The 23,480-nt window shown below is 33.6% G+C and overlaps 2 protein-coding genes across 10 annotated transcripts in view; both read left to right on the forward strand.

Moving 5' to 3' along the window:
- Nucleotides 1–12,876, forward strand: part of br (broad) — a 110,918-nt gene extending 98,042 nt beyond the window's left edge. For 5 of the 9 annotated variants that reach the window (XM_053754090.1, XM_053754091.2, XM_053754089.2 and 2 more), the window contains one exon: nucleotides 5,807–12,876. In XM_053754090.1, the coding sequence (XP_053610065.1) occupies nucleotides 5,807–6,156 (350 nt within the window). In that variant the 3' untranslated portion in view covers nucleotides 6,157–12,876. Of the gene's footprint in view, nucleotides 1–16; nucleotides 4,498–4,923; nucleotides 5,245–5,806 lie in introns of those variants that run through there. The other 4 variants (XR_010370060.1, XR_010370061.1, XM_053754096.2 and 1 more) reach the window with 2 other exon arrangements.
- Nucleotides 12,877–17,030: 4,154 nt separating this feature from the next.
- ais (aramis) lies at nucleotides 17,031–23,170 on the forward strand. The gene is made up of 12 exons (XM_053753916.2): nucleotides 17,031–17,217; nucleotides 17,298–17,552; nucleotides 17,739–17,924; nucleotides 18,331–18,583; nucleotides 18,787–18,859; nucleotides 19,452–19,664; nucleotides 19,942–20,054; nucleotides 20,450–20,550; nucleotides 21,195–21,340; nucleotides 21,794–21,874; nucleotides 22,406–22,549; nucleotides 22,880–23,170. Exons 1-12 carry the CDS (start codon nucleotides 17,140–17,142, stop codon nucleotides 23,127–23,129), a joined length of 1,893 nt encoding a protein of 630 aa, XP_053609891.1. The 5' UTR covers nucleotides 17,031–17,139; the 3' UTR covers nucleotides 23,130–23,170.
- The last annotated feature ends 310 nt before the right edge of the window (nucleotides 23,171–23,480 follow it).

Below are 23,480 nucleotides of genomic sequence, written 5' to 3' on the forward strand. Positions count from 1 at the left end.
GTTATGTGTGGCGCAGTGGGCCCCTTGGGCGCGGGGCACCGATGCGAGGTGTGCGGGAAGCTGCTGTCGACGAGGCTGACGTTGAAGCGCCACACCGAGCAGCAGCACCTGCAGCCGCTGCACTCCGCGCGCTGCAACCTCTGCCACAAGGTGTTCCGCACCCTCAACTCGCTGAACAACCACAAGAGCATCTACCACCGCCGCCAGCGGGGCGTCCCCCCCTCCCCCCAGCCACAGAACCTCACCACGACCGGCGACACTAAACTCGCCCCCCCTCATCACAACATCGACTTCTACAAGTTCAAAGATCAATTCAACGTCTAATTTGAGGAAACTAAGATTCTTTTTTTTTTATTATATTTTTATCTCGGCGTTGATAATTGATATTTTACGTTAATAGGTATATATAAAATATTTATTTTTTAATAACCTTTGAACTTGTAATGATCTGGACCATGACATGACACATCACAAGTCACGAGCATCATTCCAACCACCAGGGTGTGCCGACCACCTGCCCGTGCAATACCGCGGTATGTGACAATCCTGACTATATACACTACGTTAAATGTGTGACAATAAGGCGAAGAGAAAAAATACTATTTTGAGAAAAGATGAAAAATCTTGGTGCTGTAAATTTATATATTAGGCTTAAATTTATAAAAAAGGAACAGTGTTCGAGTAAGCAAAGAGGCGTATTGTTTCTACATTGTGTTCATATTTCGGCGTTTTGCAATTGTTTATTCTGTATTTACCTGCATGATCTCACTCTTAGATATTTATATGAGATTACTAAAACATATTTAAAAAATATAAAAATTATATACACGAATATATAATTGGCTTATGAGGCTTTTTAAATTACTTTGATATGTAGGCGTTTTTTGTTATTATTGTCATAACAGGACTACACTCGGTTTAAGAAAATATTACATTCTTCTCCAAATTAGAGTTCGTAAAATAGAGCTATATAACTATAGCTATATAAAAAGCTATATAACTTTTTATAAATCTTAATTTCAACACAAAAACAACTAAATAAGTTTAAATGTCTCATGATGATTGCGCAAAAACTATTTTTTTTTCTTAGTGGCCAGTATGACTATGAAAAAATATATGGCTGAAAAATATATGCTATTTTTCTTTTCGTAACTCAAAATTAAGTGAAGCCCAATGAGCACGTTCACTCTTTTGTTTACACGATGCGTACGATATGAGAAAAAGATACAGCATATGGACGTTAGTAACGAGTTTGTGTTTCGTGGTAGGTCATTTAAACATTTTCATTGCCTTTTTTTAATGTGATTGGAACTGTTATGACAATAATCATTAGGTGTTTTTGTTGATTGAGTGTAAGACTGAATCGTTCAGAACATAGCACCAAAATGGTACGGACAGGTTTTCTTTCCGCAGGACACACAAACATAAATAACCCGGACTTTTGCCACATGCACACACAAAACAGGATATGCAAAACATACATCTTACTGCTTTTTATAGGTATTTTCTTTTTCTATTGTTTGAAGTGTTTGTTTTCCTATCGCCATTAAATTTAGGACTGGAACACACTGTGTACCTTAAAAATATTTTGACAACCTAAAATAATATAATAATTTTGCAATAAATAAACACAGACGATTGTCATTTTAATAAAGCAATGTCTTTCTCATAGAAGCTTTAAATGAAAAAAAAAAAAACATTAATTCATTTACATTCAAATATTCGTTCTATTGAAACCTTAGTAAAGGTATGTCACAACCACAACTGGTTTTTGGTGGTAGAAATTAAAAAAAAATCGAGCCTACATTTAATCCCGTATTTATAAATATAAATGCATACCAAGTTTAATTAAAACTTATTGAGCAGCTCAGCTGTAAAAGCGTATAACATCAGACTTACACATATATAATACTAGGGGCTCAACCCGGCTTCGCTCAGGGAACTTAGCACTACATATTAAAAGACCCGCAACAAAATCCGTTGCGTAGTTTTAAAGATCTAAATATCCATAGGGACAGACAGCGGGAAGCGATTTTGTTTTATACTATGTAGTGATTAGTATGGAATTATTGATATGGCAATATTATGCAGCGATTTAACAGAAGAAGAAGTTGTTAGTAGTACACAGTGTGCTCTGGCCCTTACAATGCTCACCACAAGCATTTAGTGAATCACAAGGTGCCATCAAATGAATCATATGGCTATTTTACTATTGTAGTGTAGTCACATTTTTAGTTACTTTTTCAAACTTTAGTTTTATTGAAATCTTGTGTTCGTTCTTTATTTTAATGATTGTTTCGTTAATCCCCGTTAAGCTTAGTGTTTTTTCGAAAAATTTTTTTTTTTTTACTCCTTATGTACATTACGAGTTTGTTGCTGTTTTTTTGTACAATTTGTAATTAAATTACACAATTATTATTATCACATAAAACTACATAATAGGTAATAGCGTAAAATTTTAATAATTCTCAGTGTTAAATGTTCCTAAATTTGAACAGTGTGAATTTTTTAACTAAAATATTTTCAACTCGTCGTTTTTTTTGTATTTGCTTGCCATAAATAGTTGTTAATGCAATTAAGGATGCTGCATCGGGTTTTGTTTGGCAATTTTTAAATTATAGATGGCATTAAAGCAATAAATAATGCAATAATATTTGGCCAAAAAAAAAAAAACGCGTTATTAGTAAGTAACGTTGCAGCATCCGTAACGCAAAACGTGTTTCGTTAAACTACTTATTCTAGCTCAGTAACATCACTATCGACAAAAATGTCGACTATTAAAACTGTTATTCTTTTATAGCATAAGAAATCTTAAGTATAAATGTAACACATAATTTATTGTAAAACAATAGTTACTCTTTAAGTAATGTTAGTGCCTGCTTTTACTATATTGTGTTCTTTATGATGAAAAAAAGACATATTTTGCGTAACTTCTATAGGAGTAGTGTTGGGAACACTCGCCTAGTGCTTAGCGTTAACTAACAATTATATGAGAGGCTTCCTATAAATTTTAATGCTATACGTTATAAGATTCTGTTGTTATTGCTAGATACATAATGCGTAGCCATTATAATTTGTTTAGTTATGTAGTAAGCTTTATTATAAATTGGAAGACTAGTGGTTTGGTGCTAAATTTTGAGACGTTCAAGTTAGGGAACCTTAAGAATTTTCGAAATAAAAAAAAAATGGAAGAATCATCACACGTGTTATAATAATTTTCGCAACATTCCGTTTTGATGAAAATGTTAAGTTTTTATTTGCAACTGCAAACAAATGCAATGTTTTTTCAAAGTAATTTTCAATGTAGGATTGTTGTTTTTTTTTTTGTCTATAGTAATTTAGTAATAGTTTTCTCTTGTTAATTTGGGTTTGGGAATTAAGTTAGTCGACTAACTAGGAATAAGATTTATCTGAATTCATATAGATGATAACTTCTATACACTTTTACTTTTAAAATTACAGGGATGTGCTGCGATGGCAGTAAGGTTAATACGGCTATTTCAAAATGCCACTGACGAACTTGTGAATTTATTTTTAAAACTTTTGTCTCTGGTTGAAAAAATGCCTAAATGTAATAAGCGCTATAGACTGATTAGAGTAAGCGTTCGACTTGTACACTATTAGGCATAAATTATATATAAAAAATGTACATTATTTACTAAATTAACGATTTTATAAAACGCTCTTTGAGCTAAGTCGAAGCGTATATCGTTTGGTATTATTCAAAATTACCTTCGTTTGAAGCTGATAGGTGCTAAGTTATTTTGGGATCTCAAGGGGTCCTCCGGGAGCCCTGGGTTTTAATGGGTGAGATTACACCGTGTTCTAAGGAGCAGGACACATCCCTGGCAAAACTAATTAGATAGGCTCTTAGCAAGTTTAAGACTGTAACTGTGACCTGTTTTCGTTTTTATCTTTCAAGCGTTAAGATGATTTCGGTCGATAATTATCGATTATATTATAATTATCGATTATAATCGACTCACTTTATCCAATGTGTTCTTATACTTCTTGTTGGCATTTTTACTTATTTTATAAGGAATCTAAATTAATTTATTGGTTGTTGTATTGAAATTTTATATATTTTTTTTTTCTTAAATTATTGTTCTACTGTCCTTGTTCTTAATGTTTTTGTTGATAATTGGCATCTGTGTAATGCGGTCCATTACAGTTTGATGTTTTTGTAAGAATTGAAACTTTTGTGCCAAAATATTATGTTTCATGTTTGTCTTCCATTTTACGAAAATTAGAAACGAATATGTAAAAGAATCGATTGCGATTGAATTGCAATAATGGGCTGCACTTAATTATAATTCATATTAGGTACCTTATAGTTTCACATCACATATTATATATAAATAGTTCTTTTCCTTCCTTACTTTTATTAAAATACTTGACGTAACTACTCATAAAATGTAATTGTAATCGTTAAACCGAACTTCATAAATCCTAATATTGATGATAATGGCGTTTTTAATAAAAACAAATATACAAAAATATTGCCAGTTTTATTAGAAATCCCCCCCCCCTCGCCCTGCCGCAGCCGCTTTCATAGACAATCTTGTAGATTTCGTGTTCCTGCACCGATTGTTTTAAACTCGAGGCTTCGCATCAACTTCTCGCTTACTATGTGTTCCCGGCTTTGCATGCTGTTCGTAACAACACTTCATCGGCCACTGTAGCTTCGCCATCATTTCTATTTATTTATTTTGTTTTCTATTTTCGAAATTTTATTTTTATTTTTTCTTATTTTTTCAAGTCACTTTGTTTCACTATTATTTTGTTCGAAATTTGAATATGGCTAAGTGTCAATCATGAATCGAATGTTGCCATTCGAAAAATTTGGACTCCCAGTTAGGTGGTTTTGTTTTACCGCGTACGGGGTCCAACCCCATTTGTTTTTGTTTTCCGATCTGTTTCCAGGTAAAAAGTTGTTTACGTGTTCGCTGTGCGGGAAGGTTCTATGCTCGAAGGCGTCGCTGAAGCGACACATCGCCGACAAGCACGCCGAACGGCAGGAGGAATACCGATGCACGATTTGTGAGCGCGTGTACTGCTCGAGAAACTCCCTGATGACTCACATATATACCTACCACAAATCGAGGCCGGGGGAGACGGAGCAAATCCGGTTTTTTTAGTGACTACTTGGGCGGAGTTGGCGCGGCGTGCGGCAATACTCGTCTTGCAAAGAGAACCACGAGACCAACCTACATTCTACAGCCGTACTTAGCATCACTCATAAAGGTTAGAACTTGTTTATAGACGCAACAGTGTAGGACGATGCTAACTTAACTCATTAACAATGATATTTTCTATTTAAATAGACTAAGTCTAGGGTTTAAGGTCCTTTTTAGTTTACTTTACTCGTTTTAGTTTGATTTTGAATTTATGATTTAAAATATTTTTTTTCGATTGTTTTCTTGAACCCCAAAGCCAAAGGCCCCCCTCCCATCGGGTTTCGCAGTTTTGACGTTGTTGTGTTGCTTGGAGCATGCTTCTATCATTTTTGTTATCACGTGTTTCTGTGTCATTGTGGTTGAGAGAAATTTCCTAAATTTTTGAATTATCAAACTCGTGATTACTGTGTAGTTAGTCAATGTGTACAGTGCATAATATTAGTATTATAATTACCTATTCATATAACCTCATACATTGTACGTATTATAAAATTAACTTTCAATAATATGCATTCGTTATAGAATTGACTCATGACTGTTCTGTGTGTTGCCAGCTGACATAATTTACCCGAAAAATTTGCGAAACGAAGTGGGCGAGACATTTGAAAATGGAATTTTCTGTTTTCCAGCTGTCCCGCCCCTCCGTATGCCCCCGCCTACCGCCGGTGGGATCAACGAGCCGCAAGAGTGTCCCTACTGCCGCAGGACATTCTCTTGTTACTATTCCTTGAAACGACACTTCCAAGATAAGCACGAGCAGTCCGATACTTTGTACGTCTGCGAGTTTTGTCACCGAAGGTACAGGACCAAGAACTCGCTGACGACGCACAAGAGCCTCCAGCACCGGGGCTCCAGCGGGATGCTGAAGCGGCTTCTTAAGACGTCAGCGCTGCACAGCGCCCTCGCGCCGGCGCCCCATCATCTGTTCGACCTCGGCGCCAGCGACCACGGCCCGCAGCTACCCCCTGGCCTTCAATGACCACAAACCATGGCTTGAATCGGTGATAAAACTCCCTATTCCAAATAAACTTGGGCCCACGACCCAAGACTATTTGCAATATGGCCAACTGGACGCGGATGCGAAAGGGATAGCATAACATATGTGCAATATAACGGACAATGCCAAAATAATGCAGGACTTTGCCGCATTTTAATGGTTAATCGTATTATAATTAGTAAAATATTGACGTTAGGTTAAAATTACATAAACAGTATTGTCGCACGCGGCTGTAGACGCCGCTTAGTGTACGCTTCGAGGATCGGACTTCGCTTTGTGACTTTGACAGTACGCAAGTTACTGGCATTTTCTAGTGAAAATGTTTAAACAGTGTTCAATATGACAATGTAATCCAGAGCAATACTAAAGTATTAATATTTCTAGTACTGCCAAAATAATGCCAACTCTATTCTAAAGAGATACATTTTTTAAATCACTTTTCGATAAAATGTCTAGTGTCAAATTAGATTCGGTAACTGTACAAAAAACGAACGTACAAATTTTAAACAGTAAATTTAAAAGTGGAATAGAAAATATTTTTTAAATAAACTTTTTTCGGAACGCCAAATCTAAATTTTAAAATACAGATTATTTAGGGAATAAATTGAACAAAATTAGAATAAAGTATGTTGAATGTTGAGTAAAAAAATTAAAGACTTCTTAGAATCTGATTTCGAAAGTACAAAATTTTACGTCTAATTGAACAATATAAATCTATTCTATGTGCGTTTGGCTTCAATAATAATATTAATATCATCAATGTTTAAGTAGCCGTGCCTTCGTTCGTTGCCATAGATGTGGCCTCACAGAGTTGCCGAACTGGCGGAAACGGGAGTCGGGACGGCGACCGGCGACAGGGGAAAAAGTGAACTAATATTTGATGACTACACAAATATATGGATCAATTTGAGATTTATTATCAAATACCAAATAGACCAATAGCCTATTTTCTCCAGATTATGTACCATTAATAACTGTCAAATTTTGCTACTAAATATTACAATAAACTAAATAACAAAAAACTTGTGTCAATGTCAATTCGTCAAAATTAGTTCATTATTCAAACACTAGTGTTGGGCGCTTTCGCACGAACGAACAAAATGTCGCGGTGAATTTGACAAGTTTGGTAGGGTTGCCATCTTTAGGTAGCTACCTAAATACAGGGTTACGAGTGAGTGAATAGGACAGTCGTAGGATAGAGCGCCGGTGAGCCAGTGGAGGTCTTCGAAAAGCAGTTCGATGATCGTATACGTGTGCATGATTCCAAATCATGGAATAAAATTAAAATTAATCATTTCTTCTGTATAAAATTACGTAGAATTTAGGTATTAATTAATAGATATATTTAACATGTATCCATTTTCGGATTTCTCTCTATGAGTGTATAGTGGTTCTTATTTAAATGTCGACCAACGTAGCGGACGTCTCGTTATGAAAATTTATTAGAATTATTATTATTATATTCTCAAAAATCTTAGAAATAACCATGAGATGGCTGCAGATTGTATAAAATTATTTTATTTACTTGTATACGTAGGGAATCTGCTTGGATCCGCGTTCATTTCAAATATGAGTCATACATATCTTGTCAGGGTTAAAATTTTACGAGTTCAACGTAATATCATACAATTTACACATAAAATACAAAAAAATGTAGTCCTACATATCACAGAAAGTAAATATCTTTACAAATACATATGTAATAGTTTATTGAACACCGTGATATTTCAGAAAGCCAAAGAAAATTACACTGGGATAATATGCTGCAATATAATATCCAGTTATACACGTACTTTTTTTCCAAAACTTCTGAATGCATCGCAGTGCTGTGCCATATCTTTAAAAAAATAATCGGGACATATCAAGTCACTGAAAGTGACCACGTTTTTGAAACTGTTTTCATTCTAATAAATCATCAATGCAAATTTTATCAATGCATAAAGCCAAGCACAGGAATGCAATATGAAACGCCGCTGGCGTCCATTTTTCGCATTTATTTTTCCAATTCTAGCAACTCTGGTTAAGGACTTAATTTAAGTTTTCGCATTTTATTTACTTTCACAAAATTTTCGTATTTTGTGTTAATGTATTTTCATTTTAAATGTCGTTACTTGCTATATAATCCAGAAATTTTAAAAATAAGTTTGACATTTAAACCTCTGCTTATTTAAGATATTAATTAAAATTCATCGGGTAGTATCGTTTACCAACACCGTATAACGCTTATACCTCCATATTTTCGTAATACCTCAACTATATTATTTTGTTTTTTTTAAATTTTTATCGAATGTTACTGGTATACTGGAACGGGATAAAGACATAACTGGAACCAGAATCATTTCTAGAGGTTAGAGGATAAAACAAGCGGGTAGAATGAATTGTAAATAATTATAAGTTAGTTACATCAAGCAAGAATCGCGACATCGTGATATTATTAACTAAATAGTAAATAGAATACATAATGGAAAGGATTTTTATATATTCTACTAATGGATTTATTGATAGTAAAACTTAGAGTAGCGTTCTTAACATTATTAATGTTTTTGTGTTTATTGTTTTCGCTGTGCAATCGTTTGTCGGGTCGCGAGGTTGGTCCGGTCTTTTGACTTGACAGTTCGTTGAGCATTTGAATTTTTCCCACCAAAAAATTAAGTTTTAATGTTTCTTTGGTGTTCGTAATTCTAAATTAAATTGATCTCAATGAACAGCTGCGGGCTACATCATATTCGGAGACAGCCGTTGGTGATTGTTATTAGGTCTATCATTTATGTTAAGTTTGGAAACGTGTCGGCAAAAAACGAGATCAAAAATCAGGAAAAAAAATTAAAAAAAAAAATTGCGTAGGATAAGGTCCGGGAGTACAGACAGCGAAACAATAATATATTATTTTGCAATGTATACCAAAATAATGCATTTTTTAAATAATAAGATGAAAGTGAGAAATCTTTTTTTTTTTATAAATTAAATACCGCGTTCTGGTTTCACCGATATAATTTTTGCTTCTTCGCCAATTTATGATTAAGTTGAAAATAATTTTATCGTTTGAATCGACTGTGTTACTACTTTAGGGTAATGCGCAATTAACAAATATCAACAACGGAATGCCTTCTGACAGTACAACTATATCAATAGCCTACAGTAGGTAAATATAATAAGACATATAATATACTTTAAAATGGCATTATGGGGTTGTACAAGAGCTTAACTAACAACTTGATAAGATAAAAATATAAAACGCATTTAGAATTCGATAATTTTTGTCACGTTCATAACCCCCAATTCAATTCCAAGCCCTTACATGTCATTTTATCGTATCCATTATTATCACATTTATTTGCAAACGTCAATTTTTAAACAAAACCACGGTCATTTAATCAGAATTATTTTGAATTCAAACAAAAATATAAACTTCGAGGGCGCTGCCAAATAGTCCTCGAAATCGAAAATAAATAATAAAAATATGTAAAACCAATTAGGATATACTTTATTTCTTACTCTAACGGGTACTAACTAGAATGTTCACAAAATATTCACAAATGATTTGTTTTAACTTCTTTTTAAGACGTAAGTATTACCTCCATAATGAATAAGTATTTACATACCTCCAATCGTTCATTTCTTATGTGTTTAGCCTGCCGCCTGAAAGGAGACAGGCCATGTGTTAATTTATACGTTAACAAACCAGGTTGCACCAACATCTGAGCATGTTTACCATTGAAACAGTTATATTGTAAATATCAATTTATATAGAACTTGTTACATAGTTTTTTCCCATACACACATACATTATTTTTGTTGAGCCATTACCATTTAAAATGCAATAGTTTTTTAATTACTGTTTTTATTTGAAGAAATTTAGCCGACTTCAAAATTTTATTTGAATCAATCAGCATTTACAACAAGCGAAATATTGTTACTGTTATAAAAGTTTTGGTTTTGGTTAATACGTAATCTTCAAATATAAACTGTAATGTACCAGTACCTACAATAGTTAATTTATTAAAATAATTATTTGCTCGACGAGGGGATCGACTATCTTTTAAGATTAAATCGACTCTATTACTTAATAATTCAATTAAATGTGTTTATTACCTATATTATATATTTAATTACCACTTTGTGGAGTTACTTATATTATATTATTGTCAATTCAATCAATATACATACAGCTATAATGTTAATATTAATATATTTTCCGAATTATATTTGGAAAAAAACAATACTAATGTTCCTTTTCATATAGCGAATATAGTCGATTTGGTCTTAAGTGAATAGCTTTAACATATACTATATCAGTATCTTCCTATCTGATATATAAAATATAGTAATAATTAACGTTATAATACATTTTAGCCACAGATGTCGTGGCACGCAATACCTCATTCAATAGTTACGTATACGTATTACATGTATCAATAAGCAAAAAATATCTCAGCAGATCAACTCGTTAAACAGGATAATTGTCACTTTTATCACGAAGTTAATGTAGCGATTTTAAAGTTTTAATTGTGATATATTTCATTAAGTTTAGGTCCTTATTTATTTTTCGGTTACATAGTTAAGAATGCGTATTATTATCATATCCAAATATACATCGTAAACGTTACATCTTTTGTAATTTTAATTTCCGCCTTTTCATTTGTATATACGTATATAAAATATAAGCAAATCATGTTTATAACATTTTGATTTCATATATGAAATGTCTGCTGAGCCGTCTAAGATATAGTTACATAATAAAAATAGTTCCGTAAATAAAAGTGCACTTACATTTTATAATAAAAGAAATAAGTATTAGTAAGTGATGTCGGCCCTTGTCGAGCAACCGTTGAACCCGTCTCATAACTATAATAAAAATATTTACAATATATGTACACGCTTATGACAAACAATATACTGACAGTTATATGAAGTAGAATTAACTTTTTATCTACAGATTAAGGTGTGGGACAATTCTGTTGAAATCCATTAGAAAAAGTAAAAAAAAAAAAAACTTTTGTTACAGCCCGTCATATATAATCACTTTATAAAACGTGGAAATTGTGTATTTTGACAGAATTGCGCCATAATACTGTTATGCTTGGGTGATTTTATAAACAGAAATATTTTTTTATGAGAAAAACAATTTATATGTGAAAGTTAATTAGGTGGCAATTCTGTTTGCACTGCACTATATTTTTGCTGACACTTAGGATTAGATTTTCTCTTTTTTTTTTTCGTAATTTAATGTATGCACGATCTGCGTTTTTATTAGCATCATTTTCTTTTCTAAGCCTATGTCTAGGTGACACGTACTCTCGTGATATCAGTCGTCATGTCAGAATTTGTCTTGATGCAAAAGAGCGTAAGTGTCACTCGCGACATTTTAGCCTAAACTAATATTGTGTTATTATGTAAAAGTTATGGTTTGCCATCGTTGAACAAAGAAATATGTGTTATATACCTTTAGTTAATGAGTTTTGTTATACTTTTAACGTTCGGGTTCCGAGTGGGATGATGTACAAAAATGTTTCATAGTATTGTGTATCGATCGAATAAGGTTATTAGGTGTGTCAGGGCCGTATAAGCGAGCCATAGGGAGTTAGGGCTTCTCTTGAAATTGTAAGTTGTAACAACTTGGAGTCGGAGGAGAAACTTAAAGTACTATTGTTGTAGGGTTAATGGTTTCGAATTATGGCGAAAAATCGGATGGTTTTGGCGGTCACTGGAATTTTGGGATAAATATGTAGCTAAATTGTGGTAACTTTTATTTTTTATCAACGTCGTCTTGCTAGTTGAACAAAAACTAAAGTGTGGTGTATTTTTTACACTCACAAAGATTTTTTTTGTTTTTACTAGAGAGACTCCTTTGACGAAAAATATTATTTATCTTTCATAAAATAAGTTTTTGTAAATATAATTAAATTAGCTCAAAATTAGTTGAAAGTATGGCTAATTTGATAGAAATTTAGAAATTAAAAATGAGGTTTACGCACTTTATAATACAAATGTACTTACAAACTGTGCGTTAGTGATAGAAAGAGACACGCGTAGAAAACATAATTAGATGTAATAACGGGACCTGGCACGAAGAACTCACTTATCAGTTATTCGTGTTTAATCCTGATATTGTAAATAATTCCATTTCAATCGCATGTGTTGAAAAAAACAAAGAAAAATGCGTATCTATGGACCTACAACTCGTCGTCTCTGAGTTTCAGTGATCGTAGAAACTGACTTTACTTGTTTTGATGTTGTTGATATATGTGAATAAGGAATCAACTCGGGTCGGTAAGTCGGTACATATCAATAGTCGGAAACTTAGTACTATAAGTATCTTGTTATCTGACAAAAATTCTTCAAAGACGTACTAGTGATGTGACGATTTTATAAAATATTCTTGTTCAATTAGATTCGAGAATATTTTATAAAACATTCTTATTTCAAATTGTCTCGATCCGTCACTAGTAACAAGGCAAATTAAACTATCGTATGTCAACTCACTATATTTTGCACATACGCCATTTTGAATTGATTTTAATAATAATTCTTTGTATGAAATTTGAGGATGGTCTGTTTACTATTATTTTTTGGAACTTCTATGAAGAAGATGTGAGCCGTTTGGGTTTCTGGTTCGGAAATATGCATTCTGAATTTCTCATGCGAAGTATAACAGTTGAATGTAATAAAAGTATAAAATAAACTCGCAGTGATTCCATTGACGATGGGTTCTTTTATTTATTAACCTCCCTTCAATCATACCTTTGATAAAATTAACCTCAATAGGCTAGTCGTTTTTTTTTTGTTACGATGATTATTCGAAGGCCCTTATATTAATAGGAACTCCAGTGAAAATAGTGCGGTGATGACAATGCTTTCAAAGATGTGACTAAAAAATAAAATCACACATTTTTGACAGACTCGTCGCAAACGCTCCATGCTAAATGACACGTCGAAGTGACGTCACAACTTTGTAATAATTCCGCAACAAAAGCTATGTTTGTTCGACAGCTACATTAAATATTACGTTTATGGTGGTAATGACTTCTTAATAAAAGTTGTTACAATTTTTTTTTACGATGGTTGAATATGTTTTTATAATTTCATATTTTTTTAAATTGACTCGATACCAACAAACTTTGAATCTACTAGTGAATCGCTATATTATATAAATTATCATAATAATACTAAATATGTGTATTTTATCTAGATTATATGTACAATTTGCAATTCTCTGACCTTGTCAAACCCTATTTTGCACTCATCGGTATTTCTATGAGAATTTAAGCCGCTACGCTACGTGACATCTGCAGCTAGATGCCACACCGCGCGCCGCTACGCTCCCCACGCTACTAAGCTACGCCGCCGCATCTACGTGTGGATTTTGGAGCGTTTCGACCGCTGCGACGGCGCTGTCATTACGATCCAATTACGATCCATAAATTTTCTTGAAGAAGGAATAATTTCCAATATCAATAATCCATAAAATATTATAAAGAGGTAAGTGTTTGTGTGTTAGTATGTTTGGGTTTACCACCGAAACGATTTCAAAAAATCTTTCACCATTAAAAAGGTACATTTTATCCAAAATCGCTTTAGGCTATATTTTATCTCAAAATTCCCATGGGAGCGATGACCCGGGGCACATCTAGTCATTCATAAAATGGACATAACCACAGTACAGAGTAATTATTTCAAAGTCAGATAGTACCTACTTAAAACTGACTCGTCTTTGTCAAAATTAGAAAAAAAAATATTACAGTGCGGCCGCAGAGTTCAAAACCCTCTGAGTAACGCCCTGTAGCAGGGTATTGTCACTTTGTGGTGCCAAATTTCACAATTTAAAAGCTTTTATTTGCACGTTCTACAAAAAAGTCTGCCGGGTTTACACTTTTACAGTTGTAGCACATTAAAAAAAATCAATTTATTATTTCAGACTGTATATTGTGTAGGTAAAATAATATTATATTTATTTATAATATTATTTTTGGTAATATAATATTATTATTATATTTTTATATTTTATGATACGTGAAGGAACAAAATAAAAATAAGGAAATGTTCAGGAACCTTTCCACTTCCACAGCTCCTCAGCAGACATCTATAACAAACAGCTATGCCAGTAGTTTGTAGCTTGTGAGAAATAACTATAAATATAAAGATTGACGAGAAAAAATGCCTGTGAAGGTCTAATTTCTGAATAAATAATTTGAATTTGATTTTGATGAAATTCGTCACTAGAGTAGACTAAAACCTAGAATAGCACATACGTGCACAAAATTTCCCATTGAATGCAGCCCACAGGGCACAGCTAGTCTATATCTATACATAAAACTGTCGCACAAAATAAACGCGGGCGATGCTGCGGACAAAAGCTAATAAGAAATAAATATATATGCTTCGAGCTTCGAGACATTAATAGTGAAATACGATAGTAATGGTAACTAAAACAATACAATATTCTTTATTAGCCGTCCCGGCTTCGCTCGGGTAGAAACGTAATAAATTTATTATAAATAATCTTCTATTCTATATATATATAAAAGTGAAAAACGCTCACTCACTCGTCACGAAGATAAAATTTGGCATTAATTGTATTATGAAAATTGTGCAATTCTACGGAGGTAAAATTGGGACTGCAAGTTTATATTGAACTTAGTCACGTTTCAAGCGAGATATATGAAATTTTGTACCTACATAAAATTGTGATTAGTGAAAAATAATGATCCATTAATAAATATTTTTGAAAATTTTGAAAATTACATTCCTATGAAGGTGAAATAGCGAGTGGAAGCTAAAATGAAATTTTCGATTTACGTTTGTGGTTAATAACAAAGAGGACGTGACAGACTTGTACTCGAAAATAATACGGTATATGTTGTAACAAGAGTGGAACGCGTTGGAAACATAGTGGGAAATGGTACAAGAGACAGCGTGAACGGTGCGGTACTTTTAGCGGATTGCAGGAAACGGGACGGGAAATTTACCAGTCCTACCGAAAATGCGATAAAATGAAATTTCACTAAGTTTAGGAAGGATACTCGCAGAATACGCAGGCAAAGACTTCGTATGGAATCACACTACGTGTATAAGTAGGTATGGCTATCATATGATAGCCATTCCGACTCGACAAGAAGAATCCAACTTTTGGGATATATTGATCTGTTCTTGTGAAGCACGAGTGATCAAGAGTATTAGCTAACATAAACAACAATGCATTTATTTATTAACATTTAGGCAGTGTTTAGTCTGGCCCTGGCAGAAGGAGCTAACCCAAGAAGTGCTGGCTTGATGTCGTCAAGGATGATGCGTGGCAATGGTCTAACAACCAGACATGCGGACGACCGTGCGAAGTGGAGACGAAAACGTAGGAAAGTACGCAACGCTCGTATGCTGAATGGCTGAGAGCCGGATAAACTTGATGAGAGAGTGATTTAGTGTTTTGTCGGGTTTAATTAAAATACGTAAAAGTACTGTGTTGCTATACCACCCAGCATATTGATTAGTATAGCATATATATAGACACCATATCGAGGATAGGCCGATCTTAGAAAATTGGAGATTTTATAAAGCAAGGTAGGTCCATACAATAATGCTACAATATTATACATAGCGCGCTCTAATCCTCGCGTTGGTAAATAGGTACAATTATGTTTTTTTTACTTTAGATATTTTCTTCCAATTTCGAAACAACTTAAGTAGGTAGGTAGGTTTCCAAAAAGTTACTTTGTACAACATTGGGCAGGTACCTTACCTTCTCCTCAGTTTGAGTTAATTGACAACTTGGATAAAACTTTAATTTAATCTAAGGTTTTTCAGTACCTACCTACCTTGTTAGGTAAGTACCTTACCTATATTACTTACTTATGTGAATCGGAGGAAGAATTAAAATCTGGTGAATCGAAAAAACACAAGAAATCTTCGTCGAAAATTTTAGATTTTATATAAAAATTGTATATTGTGGATGAGGTAAAAAGAAAATTATGTATTTTATAAATAACTTACCTAAAATAAAAAGGGAAAACTTTGAATAAACACAGCAAAATTAAATATCAGCGTCGACATTGCGTTTACGACTTACACCATAACGAAAAGAAAGAAAGATCAACAAAAAGAACTACATTTACACGTCTATTCTATTTTAAATTAAAACTTTTGTACACAGATTTTTAAAACCATATTTGACGGCTGTTCAATGTCTTTCATAAAACTGACAGTGAAAGGAATGTTAACAGTTCAAGTGTTGCATTCTAAATTTCTTTTGCCAATAATACGGGAGGAGAATCGAACTTCCTAACACATTTTCTTAGCGTATGAAACATTACATATTTTATTATCCAAAATATTTAATTTTTAACTTTTTATGAATGTCAGGATAAAAATGTCATTCTAATTTTAATAAATATAGACATTAAGATAATATTTTCATTATATATAATTTTTATATTGCCAGCTCATAGGTTTTTTCTAACATTGTATCAAATATTAATATTTATTATAATATTTCTAACATTCTATCTATCAAAATTCTCAGGACAGGCAATTCGATACAACGTGCATCTTTAGTGAATGGATGGAGACTGAATGTGAGTATTTTGTAACTACTCTTTCATCATAAAACTGTCATCCAATTAAATTAGTGTCGACGGGTTGTTTCGGCGCATTGTTAAATTTATGATCGAAACTAACGAAACCGTTCATAACTGTTTATTAAGTATGTAATTATGAAGTTTCTATAAAACTATTTATTTTATATGTAATTATGAAGTTTCTATAAATCTATTTATTTTATGTGTAATTTTGAAATAAACCGAAAACTGAAATCGTCGGGAGAAATATAAAAACAATATGGCATTTTGTTTTGTTGTATTCAAGTAATTGTCACATTGATATGACAGTGACAGAAAAGCAGACTACTTGTCGACGATACTTGCATTTTGCACATGTGATTATTCATAGAAAATAATTAATAATTGTGAATAAAAAATGGATGCGTACGACATATTCAAGAAATTAACTAAAGGTTTGACCTTTAAACATCGTGTGTTGGGCGTTAAAGATACCGTAAGTGTTATAATAACCTTCAAACATGTTGTGTTGTTATTTAGCTATTATATGCTCAATTAACTATATTTATCTTCTAGGTAAAGGATGTTAAGCTTCAGACAGTTAAAAAGGAAGAGGCTAAAGAGATTAAAAAGGAGGAGTTAAGTGAAGAAGAAGAAGAAAATGATAATGAAGTTTCTGATGGTTCAAAATCTTCTGATGAGGAAGCAAACAGTGTGAGTGAGGGGGAAGAAGCTCTCCAACTTGTGGAAGGAGTTACAGTGGGGAATAAAAAGAAAAGAAAGAAAAAGGAAAAGACAGAGGACTTACAAAAGAAATTAGAACTTGCAGAGGTTAGCTGCATACCTAGCTTATTTTGTTATGTAAATTTAAATAAAATTTAAATGAATAATAAACAACCGTAATACTAAAATAAGTAAAAACTGTGTACCAATACATAAATCATATATTTTATTTATACTTAATTTTTCTTTTTTAATATTTCCTTATTTTCTATTTGTATAATTTCTAATCAACAGCAAAACCATTTTCGCAATGAACATGGCATCAAAGCAATTGGTAGGCACATACCACCGGCCCTGAAAGACTTCTCTGAGCTGATACCCAGGTACAGTGTGCCGCAGTCACTGGTGGATATAGTTACGCAGTGTGGTTACTCTGAGCCTACGCCTGTGCAAAGGCAAGCTGTGCCCTGTATGCTGGAAGTGAGTTTTTTAACTTAAAAATTTTACTTGTACAAAATTACAATACATATGTGCTAATGATGGACTCCACTCCATATGGCATTACTTTATTTTTACCTTATTACCTTACTCTTTCTTACAGGTCTTATGTTTAAGTATTTAAGTAATCGTACACAATTGTGAAATGTCTATATATTTTAGACACTTTAAAAATGAACATTTTCACACAATATAAATGAATATTTAATCTAAACATATAGGTATTGTGTTAAAATATAAGTTATACATAGTTATAATAATTTTTTACCTTTTTGAAGTACCTAAACAAGTGCAAGTTTAATATATATTTATTAATTGTTTTTATTTGACTACTAGCTAAAGGGATTAATTAAGACTTTCCATTACAAAATGTATTATTTAATATCAGGAAAGACAGATCTTAGCATGTGCCCCAACTGGTTCCGGAAAGACTGCTGCATTCCTGCTTCCCGTCCTCCACAGCCTCGGTGCCCCTCACGGCGGGCCCAGGGCCCTGGTGCTCTGCCCTACAAGAGAGCTAGCACAACAGATATACAGAGAGGCATTGAGATTGAGTGCTTCGACCCAGTTGAGGTGTAGTGTGGTCCGGAATATGAAGGAGAGCAAGATACAGGAGAGGGAATCTACTATTAGAAAGAGTGGTAAGATATATCAATAATTCTTTTCTTCATTTGCATGTCCACAACAAAAAGTCGTGTTTCCTTATTTATTCATTTACGAAAACATTATATATTGAGGTCCCGTTTCACCTATTCTGTAATGTATGTTATTAAATGTTGTTGCTATTTATTGAATTGACAGCACATTGCAATGAAATAATCATAATTTGAATTGTCAATTTCAGATATTGTAATAACCACCCCGAATCGCCTGTGTTACCTGTTAAACAGAGACAGTGTCAACATTACACTGGAAAAGTAAGTAGCAGGACTATATCACTATATTTTTCATACAGAAAAAATTTCTACTAATATACCTTTAAGAACAATTTTATTTAATATTAAGAATGTGATTTGAGTGAATGAATTGTGATTGTTTTCTCATTTTCTGACAGGAACCTCAATTTACTTTTTTGTGAGGCTAATTAATTTTATCAAACTACCGATCGGATTAAACTGTTTTTAATGATCTTATTTTGTTCGGATTTCATTGTTGCGAACCGAACTTAAATAACTATATAAACATAACTTTTTCGAGTCCTGGTAAATAGAAGATTTATATAACATTACATTCAAATTAAACGAAAAAAATCACCTTGGGGAAAGAACATAATTATACAACAACATACTCCTATTACCTATCTTATTTTAAATACGCCTCACTCAAAAACACTCTCAGCACATCTGTTTCTTCTGTCACCATAGAGCGTTGGATCCCAGTGTCCACTCACACAAACACTAATCATTATTTATTTTTATATTGTAGTTTAAGGTAGTTTGTATCAAAGGTAGCTAGATAAGTAATCTAGCTACCTTTGATACAAACTACCTTTAACTCAATCTTCCACAGAGTCCGATGGCTGATCATAGACGAAGCAGACAAGATGTTCGAAGGCTCCACAGAACAGGTCTCGGACTTCAGACAGCAACTGGACCAGATCTTCTCAGCGTGCGGCAGCAAGCAGAGGAGGGTGGCGATGTTCAGCGCAACACACACACCCGCTGTGGCCAAATGGTGTAGGAGAAATCTGAGAGGCCTTATAAATGTTACCGTTGGACAAAGGTAAGATTTTTATAGGCTAACTAGCTGCCCACCGGGGCTTCGCTCCCGTGGGAATTTCGAGATAAAAAAGTATCCTATGTGTTATTCCAGATTATATTTTATCCGGGTACCGAAATTCATAACCAGTCCGGTAGATTTTGCTTGAAAGAGTAACAAATAGACCTACACATGCGTCCTCACAAACTTTCGTATTTATAATCTTAGTAGTATTTGCAGACACATTTTATTTGCTATATCAATCTATTTTTTAACATATACTTAATATATTTTCAAACAGAAACGCAGCCACAAACCTCGTAGACCAGGAGCTCCTATTCTGCGGGGATGAAAGCGGCAAACTACTAGCGTTCAGACAACTGGTGCAGAAGGGGTTAAAACCGCCTGTATTAGGTAAGTCCACAGAATAAGAAAGGGGCTTAAAAATACAGAAAAACCTGCTTAAATATTGTTAGTCGATGTCATTAATGAAACTGGTCTCTATCTATATGCATACAAATTGAAGCCATAATGTGACACAGCATACTGTACTATGGCATAATGATTTTTAAGCATAACGTTCTTACGCATAATGGTTTACGCATAACAGTTTGAACCATAACTAACTTACCCCAATCTAAAGTAAAAGTTAATTACGCCACAATTACCCGCATTGCCAAAAATCAATTATGCCTTAGACCTATTATGTCAGAATGGTTATGCCAAAGGACAATACAAAATAGTTAATGCGATAAAAAGTGGCCCCTTATGAAACAATTCAGAAATAATAAAAATATTTCTATTTTCAGTGTTTGTACAAAGCAAAGACAGGGCGAAACAGCTGTTCAAAGAGCTCATATACGACGGGATCAACGTGGATGTTATCCACGCCGACCGCACGCAGCAACAGGTGAGACGACAACTTCCGGCCCCATTGCTCCGTTGCGTCGACGAAACGCGTTACCACTTTGTTGTACTGCGTTATAAAGAGTAGAAAAGGGGGCTGTGTGGTGTTAGGTGTTATATTATATAACACCACATTGTACAATAACGGATCAAATTTAAATCATTTAGACCTCCAAAGGCACTTTTACTCGTCAAACTTTATATTATACTAGATGTTACTCGAGGCTTCGCTCCCGTGGGAATTTTGAGATAAGATATAGCATGTAGCAATCTTGTATAATGTATATTTCTAATGGTGAAAGAATTATTGAAATCGGTTCAGTAGTTTCGGCGATTAACCGCCTCAAACATACAAACTCACAAACGCTTACCTCTTTATAATAATAGTATAGTGTATTTTCTCAAAAAGCTACAAACTACTGGCATTTCGAAACGAGCACTGCTGAGAAGAAATGCCGTAAGAAACTCATTTGAACAGTGTTAAATCAGAGAGAGAATACTTAAAATCAAAACATTTATTCAGAAATTAGGCCTTCACAGGCACTTTTTCACGTCATATTCTAAATTAAATGATGTTTACCAAAGCTACAAACTACTAGCATTACTAGCACTATGTATGTAACTTATGGATTTTCCGTCCCTCTCTAGCGAGACAACGTGGTCCGCAGCTTCCGCGTGGGTCGCATCTGGGTTCTTATCTGTACAGAGCTCATGGGGCGAGGTATCGACTTCCGGGGGGTCAATTTGGTTATCAACTATGACTTTCCACCTTCGGCCATCGCTTATATTCACAGGTACGTTTTGACCTCGGACATAGTCTATAATATCGATATGCCTATCGATACCGTCGATGCTATCGATAGCTTAGTTTGGTAGGATAGTATCAATATATTCGATATTGAGCTTCGATAGTATTGTTGTGTGTCGATAGTATTTACGATAACAAAGCTATCGATACGATCTTTAGAGATCGTATCGATAGCTTTAGATTGTTTAGATAGCTCGTAAATATTAGTATCGACACTATTGATAAATCTATCAATACTATTGCTTTTACACAACAATCGATAGTCTATCGAGAGACTATCGAGCGGCAACACTAACATTTATCATACACAGCGTGCACTCATATCCATTGTAATTAGCATTAAAAAACATCGTAATATCATACGATAGATCATCAATCCACTTGTCAAGCAAGATTGTGCGGTTAAAGCTTATACTGTACAGAGATTATTGTATGTCAGGGTGGGCCGCGCGGGCCGCGCGGGGCAGCGAGGTCGGGCCATAACTTTCTTCACACAAGATGACGTCGGCAATCTCAGAAGGTATGTGTGTTTTATATATATATATATATATGTTGTATAGCGGAAGGTTACTTAAAGTCTGGTATAGGTTTGAAGGTATAGGTACGAAATAAATGCGGGCGAAGCTGCGAGAAAAAGCTAATATATATATATATATATATATATTCATTTATTTCGTCCATAACTTATTATTATTGATATCTCGGAATCGAAGTAACGTATCGCGATGAAACCTATACCAGATTTTAAGTTAGACCATCCCCTATAAAGCTGTGAGAACCGCATCAAATTCCATCCAGTAGCGTGATGCGCTAACAAAGATACAGAGACAAAAATTTAAAAAAAAAATTGCATCTAATAGTCCCATGAACACCCCCATCGTAATTATTTTTCTTTAATATCTCCTTTTGTACAGACCATTTACAGTTTTATTATATGTATAGGAGATATAGTTGTGACAAACAAACAAATACAAAGAACAAGCCTATATATAGCTCCCAGACCAGCGTGGAGATTTCAAAGTTTAAAAAAATAAGTTTTTTATCCCTATAGCATAGCATCGGTGATGAAGCAGTCCGGCTGTGAGGTCCCAGAGTACACGTTGCAAATGAAGCAGAATCCGAACAAGAGGAAGCGATTGGCTAAAAAGGCGCCCCGACGAGACAAGATATCAACACTATTGGAGAAACCAGTCAAGTAAGACTAATTTTTATTTAGTATCACCATATTAACCTATCCAAGTATTACATTTCATTATTTCATATATTTAATTTGTCGAGATCGAGGCGGAATTTAAGCGCGACGCGATGTCGAGCGCGATAATCAAGCGACCTTGCGCATGTTATACGTTTTTCAGCATGCTTGAAGATGTTGAAAAGTTGAACGTTATATACATCGAATGAAACAGTAATGCTGTGAAGTTACGATATTTAATGTTGTAATAGTTAACATGACATTTTCGATTAAGTATGTTAAAAAATAGTTTCTGACTAGATTGTAATTTGATGTGTAAATTTTATTTGACAGGAGAAAACTAGAAGATGGAAATGAAGCCGGCAACGCAGGCAAAACCAAATCCACAGATTCCGTACAAACTGGGAAACATATGAAATTAAGAAAAATACAAAATGGCGGCCTCAGACCCAAAGACAATAAAAAAAGTAAAAACAAAGAAAACAAGAATAAAAAAATAGTGAAAAATGCAGATTTTAAGAAAGGAAAGGGAGATAAAGTGAAAAAGAAAAAAGCGTTTGTTAGTAAAAAGGTTAAGAAATAATTTAAAGTAATAATTTTCAATATAGGATTGATTAAATATTTTTTAGTTGTTTTTTTTTATGAAATACCCGACCGCTCGAAAAAAAAAACAAGAAATAAAAAAATGTCTTTATATTAACACTAAATAAACTCATACAAAATATACAGTCTTGGTTTAATTCTATACAAAAATAGCCATTTAAGACAGTATGTTATTGGCAAATCATACAACTACATAATTTATGAACTCCATTCATTTTTTGGCCACTCCAATATCTACGGCACTTGTTTTGAAAACCAAAGATGTTTTTTTTGTTTTTGTGACATTCCATTATAAATTTTTGCTCTTGGTACATATTGTAAACACTGACGA

Source organism: Plodia interpunctella, chromosome 13 (assembly GCF_027563975.2).
Source record: "Plodia interpunctella isolate USDA-ARS_2022_Savannah chromosome 13, ilPloInte3.2, whole genome shotgun sequence".
In the NCBI taxonomy this organism is placed as follows: Eukaryota; Metazoa; Arthropoda; class Insecta; order Lepidoptera; family Pyralidae; genus Plodia; species Plodia interpunctella.